General features: G+C 31.7%; 2 protein-coding genes across 6 annotated transcripts in view; one reads left to right on the forward strand and one right to left on the reverse strand.

Annotated features, from left to right (window-relative positions):
• The first annotated feature begins 976 nt into the window (after positions 1-976).
• LOC116853395 (calpain-7-like) lies at positions 977-4,861 on the forward strand. 2 transcript variants are annotated; one of them, XM_032834469.1, is made up of 12 exons: positions 977-1,299; positions 1,381-1,541; positions 1,616-1,811; positions 1,885-2,210; positions 2,269-2,401; positions 2,714-2,904; positions 3,012-3,239; positions 3,354-3,598; positions 3,701-3,909; positions 4,050-4,258; positions 4,359-4,588; positions 4,692-4,861. In XM_032834469.1, exons 1-12 carry the CDS (start codon positions 1,107-1,109, stop codon positions 4,840-4,842), a joined length of 2,472 nt encoding a protein of 823 aa, XP_032690360.1. In that variant the 5' UTR covers positions 977-1,106; the 3' UTR covers positions 4,843-4,861. The 2 variants fall into 2 exon arrangements, with proteins under 2 accessions (XP_032690360.1, XP_032690355.1); XM_032834464.1 differs by having other exon boundaries at positions 1,107-1,299; positions 1,616-1,814.
• Positions 4,862-5,519: 658 nt separating this feature from the next.
• LOC116853173 (tyrosine-protein phosphatase non-receptor type 4) overlaps positions 5,520-12,800 on the reverse strand; it is a 9,487-nt gene continuing 2,206 nt past the window's right edge. For 2 of the 4 annotated variants that reach the window (XM_032834112.1, XM_032834123.1), the window contains 16 exons: positions 12,432-12,643; positions 12,229-12,357; positions 12,076-12,124; positions 11,777-11,944; positions 11,552-11,672; positions 11,376-11,463; positions 11,146-11,298; positions 10,823-11,055; positions 10,524-10,694; positions 10,183-10,360; positions 9,922-10,089; positions 9,578-9,753; positions 9,305-9,504; positions 8,775-9,118; positions 8,351-8,635; positions 5,521-8,258 (listed from right to left, as the gene is read on the reverse strand). In XM_032834112.1, the coding sequence (XP_032690003.1) occupies positions 8,175-8,258; positions 8,351-8,635; positions 8,775-9,118; positions 9,305-9,504; positions 9,578-9,753; positions 9,922-10,089; positions 10,183-10,360; positions 10,524-10,694; positions 10,823-11,055; positions 11,146-11,298; positions 11,376-11,463; positions 11,552-11,672; positions 11,777-11,944; positions 12,076-12,124; positions 12,229-12,357; positions 12,432-12,643 (2,759 nt within the window). In that variant the 3' untranslated portion in view covers positions 5,521-8,174. Of the gene's footprint in view, positions 8,259-8,350; positions 8,636-8,774; positions 9,119-9,304; positions 9,505-9,577; positions 9,754-9,921; positions 10,090-10,182; positions 10,361-10,523; positions 10,695-10,822; positions 11,056-11,145; positions 11,299-11,375; positions 11,464-11,551; positions 11,673-11,776; positions 11,945-12,075; positions 12,125-12,228; positions 12,358-12,431; positions 12,644-12,800 lie in introns of all 4 variants that reach the window. The other 2 variants (XM_032834119.1, XM_032834115.1) reach the window with 2 other exon arrangements.

Consider the following 12,800-nt stretch of genomic DNA (forward strand, 5'->3'; position numbering starts at 1 on the left):
AATATGGCGACTTAATACTCGATGCTCATTGGTATATACGGTCTTATGCTATGCATATGCAGTTATGTCAATTGTGTGCGATAGCCCAAGACGTACCGTAATGGCTCCTGCACACAGGACGCGGTAATGCTTGCTGCGCGGCGGAAGTCCGCGCGACAGCCAATCAATATGTTGTTTTTCCGTAAGAACTAGAAGGTTATTACGAAAAGCAGCATATTGATTGGCTGTCGCGCGAACTTCCGCCGTGTGGCCGCGTCCTGTGTGCAGAAGCCATTACAGAATCTCGGCACTCTTAGGGCTATCGCACACAAATTGACATAACTGCATATGCATAGCATAAGATCGTATGGACCAATGAGAATCTAATATTAAGCATCGAACACCAATATGGCGACTTAATACTCGATGCTCATTGGTACATACGGTCTTATGCTATGCATATGCAGTTATGTCAATTTATGTGCGATAGCCCTAATATTCGATGCTCATTGGTCCATACGATCTTATGCTATGCATATGCAGTTATGTCAATTGTGTGCGATAGCCCTTCAACTTCAATAATGTTGCCAATTCACAGATTTAATGTTCTGCTACCCAGGCGTTTTCATTGGTACCAACATATTCCCCATTTAGTTTTCGGCATAATGTCGCGTAATCTGTGGGTGCTTTCCAGTTACGTTTTGTGTGTTACACAAAACCAGTTTATTGGTTATATGTTATCTTACAAGATATTTTAGATAATATGTGACCAATAAACTGGTTTTGTGTACGTATGTGTCAAGATGTGTTAAGCAATTGGAAAGCACCCTGTGTCTCTTGTTGGAAAGCAACCTCTGTATTCTAGGGACTTTAGTTCTTTGTAGCTGCACTGTTGAACTGGTGCAATATATTGAAGTGAGACAAATATATGTTTTCTCACTCTAACTTATTGCACTAGTTCAGCAGTGCAGCTACAAATAATAGGCCTTCTGATATATCAGGTGTAATAATCACAAAATGGCGGCTAGTAGCTACTGAACAACTGAGATAGTGAAGCAAAAAATTCACCGTAAATTAAATCTTATATTTTTGTAATTGTGTTTCATATCGCCATCTAAATTGTTAATATGGCACAAACATTGGAAGACGCATTAATTGCTGCTCGTAGAGCTGTACAATTTGACGGAAATAGTCAATACAAGCAAGCTTTGTATTATTATAATATCGCTGTAAAACTTCTCACTAGGTTACAATTAGACGATACATATGAACAGAAACTTTCGGACTATCGTGAAAGGATTTTATTGATACAACGTCTCGGTAAGTTATATATTTTTGCATAAATATACAAAGATTGCGTAAAACCTAACATCTATAATATCTAGTAGAAAATTCTTTTAGTTAATGAAGAAGAGCAGAATATTCATAAGACAGAACCATCACGTCGTGATTTACAAAGATGTAAATTTCTCATAAGCCAAGCGTTAGATGCAGATGAAGCAGGTTTAAAAGATATTGCAATAAAATTATATACAGATGCTGCTGAACTTGGCCTCAGTACAGTATGTAAAATTCTTTCTGTTATTAACTGTTAGGTATTTGTTAGAATGATTCTTACTTAGTTTATATATCACAGAAAACTAGTGATGTTGAAGTGAAAGCAAAATTAACAGATCTAGTCAGAGTTGCTGTTGAACGAGCAGAGTCTTTAAAAGGAATCAAAAGTCCCATCGAGGATGACAATGTCATCACGAGTCTTGCTAAATTACCACCTATACCAGAAACCAATTTTCCAGATACTATACCACCGGTAAATGCATCAGCTGCTCCAGGTAGTAAGTGTAAAGAAAGGAAAGTACAAAGCCTATAATATATTTATACATATATTGTTTGATTAAATTTTAGTGAGAAATGTTAATAAACCTCAGCTACATCGTGGAAGCAGTGCCCACCTCAAAATTTCTGGTGGAACTAGTAATTATACTGAAGAAGAAAAAAGAGTATTGTTTCATAGCTCTCATATAAATGACAATGAATTTGTACCATTTATGAATATTGACCTTACTGAAAAATTCCGATATGCTATCCCATTTACTGATAAAGATGGATTATTAGAACTAGCACCAAAACAAAAGCTTGACTTTGCTAAATGGTGTCGACCAGAGGAATTATATCCTGAACCAAAAATAGTCATTGGTCATCATGTAGACTACTACAGCATAAAACAAACGGTTAGTAACACATTTAAAGAGATATGCAATGTCTGATGACCCTATATATTTTTTTTAGGTAATTTCTGACTGTTCCTTTGTTGCTTCACTTGCTGTAAGTGCCCAATATGAGAAGAAATTCGGACGAAGACTTATAACGTCCATTATTTATCCCAAAAATAAGCAAAAGGAGCCTGTATACAATCCTTTTGGTAACTATTCACGATTTGCTTTAAATCACTCACAACACATCCTGTTCTATTCGATAAATGCTTGTATAAAACTATACAATGAAAAGTACATTTTGTATAAGCACTTTATCTAATTCATATATTTTTATTTTGTATTTTATTTTTCACACAGATATAAATATTTACACTTGATGGCTTCATCTTTCCTAACATTATAAAACTGAATAATTGTGAAATATATTGAAAAATTATACGATTAGAATCTGTTTGGCACATAAATATGCATATTTAGTTATTTATTATATATTAGAAATGATGAACATATAATATCAGGAAAATACATGGTGAAACTACACATCAATGGTGTTCCACGCAAAGTAATAATAGATGACCTTTTGCCTGTAAGCCGATACAACCAATTACTCTGTTCCTACTCTAGCAATCGTGGGGAGCTATGGATTTCTTTACTTGAGAAGGCTTATATGAAAGTAATGGGTGGTTATGATTTCCCTGGATCGAATAGTGTGAGCTCAAGTTTTCTAATAGTAGTAAATACTCTAAATTATGAGTTCTATCATTCTTCTCATTAGTATTTTTTGTCTTTTAATATATATTCTGTTTATTTTTACAGAATATAGATTTACACGCCTTAACTGGCTGGATTCCCGAGAGATGGGCAATAAGACCAAATGATATGGATTTTAATAAAGATAATCTATTTGATACGTTATTATTACGACTTCATAAAGGAGATGTGCTAGTCACTGTAGCCACAGGAGAATTGTCGGATTCGGATGCGGACCGCACGGGTCTCGTACCAGCTCATGCCTATGCCGTCCATGATGTAAGAAAGATTAATGTAAGTGAAAGAAAAAATTTATCCATTTTCAATATTTGTTTCAAATATCTTCTAATAATACATAGACAAAAACATTTATATTACTCTCTTTTTAAATATCATGTATGTATATAGGGAGAAAGATTACTCCAGTTGAAAAATCCATGGTCTCATTTGCGATGGAGAGGCAATTATTCCGAGCTTGATGTGAGACATTGGACTCAGGATTTGAAAGAAGCATTAAATTATGATCCGGAATCTGCTTCAGAATTTGACAACGGTGTTTTTTGGATCGATTACGATAGTATATGTCGTTTCTTTGACGTATTTTACTTAAATTGGAATCCAGGATTGTTTAGTCATACTTATTGCATACATCAGTATGTAATTTCTTCTTTTTTAATTATATAACTATTTATATATTTTATAGAAATTATTGCTGTTTTTTTTATATTATGTTTAAAATAATTCTGTTCTTGCAGAATGTGGAAAGCCGGTATCGGTCCTGTTAAAGATGCGTATAATATTGGTGATAATCCACAATTCTCATTAGAAATACAGGAAAAAGGAAGTGGTGCTATCTGGGTGCTTCTTACAAGACATATTATAGATATAGCGGACTTTCGACAAAATCAAGAATACATCACGGTTTTGATATATCGTAATCAAGGGAAAAGAGTTTATTATCCACGTAAGCATGCATCAATCTCTTCTTAGTATTATATTGTTCATCTTTAGCCACTATTAAAGTAAATTATATATTGTAAGTATAAGTAAATTGTATATTGTAAGTATAAGTAAATTGTATATTGTAAAAAATTGTGTATTTAGATGACCCACCGCCATACATTGATGGTGTGAGAATAAACAGTCCGCACTATCTGTGCAAAATAAAATTGGGAGAGCAAAGCGATTCCAAGTATACTCTAGTCATATCTCAGTACGAGAAAACGAATACGATCTATTACACGCTTCGTACATATGGCACATGTCCATTTTCATTACAAAAAATACCACAATTCTACAAATATGAAGAAGAGGTATATTGCGAATCTTTAGATTTTCCAAACAGTTGTCTGGGTCGTTTACGCTTCATGTGATTTTAAAGATCTATACATTAATATGATTTGTTGCCTTCAGGTAACAGGTCAATGGAAGGGTTCTACAGCAGGAGGATGTGGCAATCATCCCACATATACAAGCAATCCGCGATATCAAGCAGTCGTTGAAAGCGCACATAACAACAATTATCTATTAATTATTTTGAAGGGACCTAAACAATATCAAATAGGCTTTGACATTAATACTGTCGTGCTAAATGATACAAATGCAACGACTGCATTTAAGACAAAAAGCTCTGGACCATTTAGGTTTCTACTTTTATTTTTGTATTTGTATTTTATTTCTAAAAATTGTTCTTACAGAAATTGTTGTTGTGACAACCCTGCAATATATCCTTATCTTTGTTTATAGATGTGGGTTCGTGTATTTAGAATTGGAAGATGTACCAGCAGGAACATATCATATTATTCCTTCTACATACATGCCTGGTCAGGAAGGACCGTTTTTTTTGATTTGCAAATCTTCTTGTAATTTGCAACTTCAACTTCTTTCAGCGAACTAAATAAATTGCTATAACTAATTTTTTTTTAATTGCTTGCGTATGTAATCGTAATATATATTTAACAATTTTAAATTTAGGAAAATGATCATAAGAAACCTGTTATGCACCAGTTTATTTTATATTGCAAAAATATAAATGATGTGACTAGATTATTAGTCATATTACTACCAAGATTTGTAAGTCTAAACCAATGGACATAATCGTATTTATTTGCAATTGATGCTTGCAAGCAAAATTATACAATAATGTCGCATATTCAGACATTTTAGTTTGTATTTAAAATTTTGGAAAAATATATTCAAGGCACTACTGTTTAAAGTCTTAAAATAGTTTATCGTAAATATATAAAATATAAAATCGATTTAGAAAAATATTTCAATGCAATATTATATTACAATTTGAAATAATAATAATGTGGTAACATATTCAAAGTGCTTTTTACACATAAGCAAAAGATTACTTGCTGATTATGTTCATGTTAACAAAAATATACAATTATTTCAAACTAAATAATAAGTAACTTGCATAATATCAAATTTCTTATATATTTATAAGTATAAAATTTATGTTATTATTTATGTGTAATATTACTTTATTTCCTTGTCTGTTTTATATATCGTATCTTCATATATACATGTATTTTATATTTTTTTATAAGTTGAGTTTTTTGTTTTGATGAAGATAAAATTAATTTGATTTATACTGTTAATATTTGATACATATGTACATAAAATATGAATTTATACAATATATGAGTAATATATAAAATATATATTGTTAGGTTATATATATTACACAAGATCATTATGTAAAACAAACATGGGAGAGGTAATTCTCTTATATGATAATTGTTTTCTAATATGTATGTATATAATAATATATTAGTGAGTTGGTATGTAAAAAATCTTAGTTTCTTTTCATTATAGGAATTCTTTGATTTATTTTGCCGAATTAGATTTGTATTGTGGACAAATACGAGCCCTTTTAATCATTCATGCATTTCTCATCTCTTTTCCTTTATCTCCCTAGCCTTTTCATGCGCTACAAAAAAAGATATAAGTTAAATAATAAAAAATTTTAAAAGTTAATGAAATGGAGGAAAAGTTATGTCGATTAATGTATATAAAATTAAAGAAATATTTAAAAAATTGAAAGTAAAACGAAAATATCTTATACCCTTTTGGCCACGCATGAAAGATGAACAGACTACTATCTTCTAGTAATGTTTATTGTAGTACCAACTTGTATTATTACAAAAATAGATTATAAAATGCGCTGATGTTAATACATGATGCATTATACTATAAAGGGGTTCGGCAAATATATTGAATAGAAAGAAGCTTATAAGTTATGACATTCATAAAGCTAATTAGAAAGTTGAGCGTTTATACAAAGATATGTGAGAATGTGTATGACTCACTATGTAAAAAATAAATATGCGAGCTGTATTATTCACTGGATATATTATCGTTCCTTAAACGATTAATAATTAAAACGATCCTGTAATTATTAATACTTATTACGACATTGAGACGGATCAGTTTATGTATATTTTGATCAATATACGTGTATTTAGTAGTGTGTACGTAAAAACACAGTTATATGTCTTCAAAATAATGTACTTATTGAAGCAATCTCCATAGTTATATATACATTTATCGAGTAGTTTACTAGCATTTTAAAACAAACTACTATTGTGAAAACGATTAAGAGATGTTTCTTTTCTCAGTATAAAATTTATCCTATTCATTTGGCTGTCTTATATTGTAAAACGAAAACGGTTCAAAACGCTTTAACTTTTTGATTCATATTTTTTATGTATATAAAGAATAGCTGCAATTTGCCTACAATCTGCCAATATTGTGAAGATTGTACTTCGCTGTGTGCTTTTAAATAGCGTTTGTATGATAATCTCTTTATATAAAATGGACAAATTCATTATACAGATTAATCGATTTTTATCGCGTCAATTGTTAATGATCATTTCCATGACAAATTTGGCCTCTACTGGTGTATAGCGCAATTTCACTGGAATATTTTCGCTAGATTTGCAATTCAGTCTATTATCAAACTTTCATTATATAATAAAATTATCTTCAAATCTATCCGGACCTGCCATTTTTACAATTAACGTGGCAATAGCTAAATATCTAATATGTTTAATTCACATAACTTGTGTATGTTTCGTTTATATCATGCAATATTTCTTTTTATAATTATATTATTGCATCTAAATTTTTCACTCATTCTTTTCTTGTACTTCAACTTTGTGATGTAAATATATTATTTTCTGCATTAATTAATATTATCATTTCTCTTGTTAATCTTATATGATCATATCGCTGATTTTAGTGTAATCTGTTTGCCTATTTCTAAGTATTTGTTGAAACAGATACACAAAGCGACATCATAATTATTTAATACTAGGATACAATTTGACACGGATGTTCACCTTGTTTATTGAAACTTTTTATTTTTCGATATATCTAATGTTTTAGAGTTTAAATAAATACGAGATGCACATCCGCGTCAAAATTTGCGTTAAAAATATGAAAATTTTAAGTTATCAAAAAAAACTAATGTAAAATATGATTCAATATTTACATCATACATAATGGCAGTTATATTACGTTAATAGCAGTTAACACGAAAATAGCGACTTTTTAATTGATACATAAAAAATGTAATTATTATATAAATTATTGTTTTAAATAAAGTCTTTTATCTAAGGCGGTTGAATTTATGTGAATATATTTCATCTCTCCTTGATTTCATTTTATGCAATAAATCTGATTTCCCATTATATAAATTTTATGCTAATGTATCATATAGTACATTACCTCTTTTACTTCTTGGATATATTTATCTTAAGAAAATATAATTTAAATGATTATAAACAATTAAGTTGTATGTGTGTAGCAAATATGATTGCAACATTATTAGACAATATTTCGTATGGAAAAATGGAATCGGTCGCTAAAATTCGTCTTCTGTACATGATCAAATTAAAGAAACAAGAATTTTTAATACACAATGTGTGATGAACGAGATTCGGACGTCAATTTTATATACCAATGTGAAAGATATACTTTACACAGAGAGAGTAAATATCCATTTTACTAGAAGAGAAATATATACTATATTAAATATATATATATAATTATATATATGTTATAATTAAATTAATATGTATATATTAATTAATTATAATATATATATTATATGTTATTGTCAAAGTATAAAACTACTTTCTAGTGGCATGGCGCTTGATGCAAGAGATGTGAGAAAAGAAATGATATAATTACAATGCTGCCCATTTTGAATCTTTATTTTCACCTACTGAATTCTGGAAGTGGTTTCGCTATCCCTTCGTTGTAAGCTTTATGGACCGCTTCGCACACAAATCTATATTGACTCTGAAAAACATCATATTTAAATATAAAATAACACCTTACAATATGGAAATAATAGGCACGATGTAATGACACAATGAAAATCGCCAACTTACAGCATTTTGTATCATCATTGCTCTCTGATCTCTCATAGAACGTACGATGTCTAATGGATATACCGGTTGATTAGCTTCTATCAAACACAGAGCGGTTTCCATCAAAACCAACACACCGGTACGTCCTATTCCAGCGGAACAATGCACAACCGCAGGTTCGACTATTCCAGTACGAGCTGCCCTAACGCGCTCTGTAAACGTAGTAAATTGTCGCCAATCGCTGGGCACTCCGTGATCGGGCCAGCCGCAATATTGCATGTGTGTTATATCTCTTTCTTCGCCGGTCTGTACAGATACGAATATATATGCGTTAAAAAGAAAGAAACAAAAATGTGTATTTTCCTTAATTGTCGAATATTTTATAGATTTGTATGCGAAGAAACAAATACAATTTCCATGATAATACGTATGATATACTACTTACGTTAACATCGCGAAGTATAAATTCTCTAAAAATAAACGTATCCTCGACGTTTTCTGCAGTTGATGTGAGAGTGAGATTCCTCAACGTAAGGGTTTCGTTATACGCGGGCCAGTATTGGTGACACTTCGCGCGACCGCGTTCTACTAAGGTTGTTAGCATGACGACCAGCGTACTGCCAGCTTCTAGAACCATTTGCCAAAAATCTGCAACGGTGGAAGACAAGGGACCTTGTGTAGCGATGTACCTATTGATAATGCCTGAACCTGGTATTTCCATGTTAACGTAATTGGCATTAATATAATCTCCGTTTGCAGATCCCATCAAAATTACTCGAGTAACATCATCTACAACAATACATGTATATATATTATATTATGTACCAGTTATCTCACTAATATCGCTGTTGTATATTTTCATTCTCTCTTTTTCTCTCTATGAATTGTTTTATCCAATTAAGAAGTTTGATTTGTAAAGTTCTCTCTTCTTTACACCTACTATATTTTACTTTATAGGAGAAAGTTAATACTTACACGGCGATATATCCCGATAACGATTTTTCGGTTGATTTTCCGGCTTCTTAGATTCGAGCGACGTAAGCTCCGGATTTTTTCTGTATAACTGTTCATACTGTGCGATAAGAGCACCACTCGCTAGACCATCCGCAAGCAGTAACATGGATTGTGCTAATGCGTCAGATCCAATAGCCGCATGAGGCGCATCAGGCACATATCTTGCGATTCATTATAAGATTAGATTTAGCAAAACTTAAACTCTAGTTTGAAATACACACACACACAACGTACCTATAAGGTGGTTCTTCTTCAGATGTCTCATCGGTACCAGCCAATGCATTATATAGTGCATTAGGTCTAACAGTTAATGTAAGTTCACCGGGTCCACAATCACGCGACTGTCGTATTAAATTGACTACATGTTCGTGCAATAAGCCACTCACATCAATTCCATTGATATAAACAACCTGCATAAAAAGACATTTTATTTTATAAAGTTTTGAAAGAATTCTAAATAAGTATCAAACACAATTTACCAATAAATAATTCAAGATATAGCAAAACCATGATACAAGTCTAGACTTTAAAATGTACAGTAGTTAAATCAATGTTCTGTATATTCAATGAATACGTACTTGATCTCCTTCGTTTAATTTTGGAAAACAACGATCAGCGGGTGTGTTTGGAGCTACTCGTGACACCAAGATCGGCATGTCCAAGTCTAACCCACCTTTTACGTTGAATCCGAAACGACCTTGTTCGTCTGGTGTTAAAGATATGGTTACCAAACCGTCTTCTAGTATCTAAAATAATAAAAAGTGCTTGTAGGATACTTTAGCTCTGTCATTTATATATGTTGGAAAAATTCATATTATCTGAAATGCGTGAACATATACTTGCGGAGCTGGTGAACTAGTAGGTTCGCTGTAGTCCGGTAGATCATAGATATTTCTTTCAGCGGTTGTATCGTCATCCGCATAACTGAATACTCGAGATCCTAATGCCGGTGAGAACGCTCCACCTTGCGTGTAGCTTCCTGTTATTTCTTCCCTCAAAGATAAAAAACCACCTTCACTATAAGAGAAGATAAATGAAACCAAAGATACTAACTAAAAGTGTATATACGCTTTAGTTCCAGAAATAATATTCTCTTGCTACGATATATATTTCACATAAGCGTAATACGTCGCATAAATTAAACTGTATGTATATAAAAGTACGATATATGTTAACTAACTCGTCACTCGGATTTCCTTCACCCCACGCTTGACGAGGTTCGCGAGCACCGAGAGATTGAACTTTATTGTCGTAAGATCGCGCTGATCTTCCAGCAGATATCGTTAACTTTCCTTTGTCTTCGGTAACAGATGCCGTCGTAATAGTATGAGCTATCTTTTTGCTAGGTGATCTAATTGTTAAAAAATGCTGTATTAATGAGAGAGAGAGAGAGAGAGAGAAATCCTAGAGATATGTAAATATATAAATAATAATATATACGTAATATTATCTCGATAGAACTTAATTATTATTAATTACCGTATAAATGTTCTTTCCACACGTGCTCTGTGTTTTCCGTCTTCGACCGTTTGATATTCCGTTCGTCCCGAATATGTAAACCTACTACTTAAAGTAAGAGGAAATCGTTTTGGTCGCATTTTTGGACTGTGGAGCCTAAAGAAGGTATGATGTTCGACACAAGCTTTCCATAAATTTTTTGAACTGCGGTACGTTTGCATGTTGAAACCCAGTAGTGTGTCGTAATTTTCAGACTGCAAGAATAAACGTATTATACTCTAAAATTAACAGAGGCAAATTGTGTGTGTGCATTAATCTTATGACAAACAAATAATCGAACTCACTTGCTCTCGTCGAAGCTGTATAAAAAATTGTTTCCTTTTAAAGGAAATTTTAACTATTTTTGACCATGAAAATACATTAATTTTTATACCATTTTGAAATACAACCAAACCGATCGATGTAACACCTAACTGTATCTCTTTGTTTGTTGAATCCTAAAAGAGAAGCAAAATATTAATTTACCATTGCCCTTATTCTACAAAAATGCTTTTCCATTTTATGCAATATGTACCCTAGCTTTGTGTAACTCCACTCCATACATGTCTAAACGTTTTGCGTGATCTAAGAAGTTAAATTCTGCATCAGCTGGTAACTGTCCCCTAAAAAAAGGGAAAGAAATGTTTTCGTTGATATTAAAGTAAAATTATAACGAATAAATTTCTCATGTAGATAATAAAATGTACAAACTTGTGCAACTTGTGTAATTCCGATATCTTCTTCTCCATTTCTTCAGTTTGTCCAGGTATCAATTGCAATTGCGAAAGATATCCTGGTCCATGCTCCTCTGGATGGTAATCTCCTAATTCCGCTATATATGCATTAAATAAAAGAGATACAGTGTGTATCAAGTTGTCTTGCATATTTCAAAATATATTGTATATATATATAGGAAAAATTATTTTTGGAACTTACATTGAACGGTATAACTTGCGATTAAACAAGCTGTACTGGGTGGCAATTGAAGCTTCCCTTGAAGAATATCTCTTCGTATTTGCAAATAAAACTGATATCTAGTATATTCCTCCTGTAGTTTACTAGGATCAGATACATAAAACTTTACCCTAAAAAAGAAATGTCCACCTAAAACAATCAAAAGTAAATATATTATACATTTATGCTGGTATAATTGTAAATTTTATTTTTAGGATATTTCTTTTCTGTATAATTAAGAATGTTCTCTTTTTTTTTTTTTAAGGAAATACGATCTTTACCCTTACTTCTTATTTGCTTTTTCACTGATTTAGACGGATCTAGCCATCTCTGAAAATTACCATGTTAAAGATTAGTAAATATATGTTATCCCTCTTAAAAAAAAACATTTTTTAAATTATGCTGAATGTTACTAATATTTTGAATCATGTTACCATCACATCAGATGTAGGCATAGTTGTGCTAACTCCATTTTCAGCATATTGTAAGCCAAAGTAATCCTTTTCAATGAGTTCTAAATGTTGAAACACCAAGTCGAGTAGAACTTGTCCTTTCGCTCGTTTCTGCAATACACATTTAGGATTTTTCTCAAATTTGAAAATTATTAGATTTACAAAAAAGTATTATATAGACTTACATCTAATTGAAACGTATGTTGTGTGTCATCTAGAAAAGTAACAGTAGCTGACAAAGACTTTAATCTGCGATTCCTCGCTAATTCAGCGCCACGAACGTGGTAGCTCCCACTGGAGCCACTCAACGCTCTGCGTGATACACTTTCAATCATTTCAAATATACGAAGGCGTGTCAACCACCTTCTCGACACCACCTCTCTGCTATGCTGACCACCTATATTAAGAATTAGATGGATAACAATTATTTAATATGTTTTGATCTGATAAATTAAATATGTAAGATAATATATATATATATATGTATATATATATATATATATATATATATATATATATATATATATATATATATATATATATATATATATATA

Source organism: Odontomachus brunneus, unplaced genomic scaffold, assembly GCF_010583005.1.
Source record: "Odontomachus brunneus isolate Ranch 3 - 2012 unplaced genomic scaffold, Obru_v1 Obru_scaffold_006, whole genome shotgun sequence".
Taxonomy (NCBI): domain Eukaryota; kingdom Metazoa; phylum Arthropoda; class Insecta; order Hymenoptera; family Formicidae; genus Odontomachus; species Odontomachus brunneus.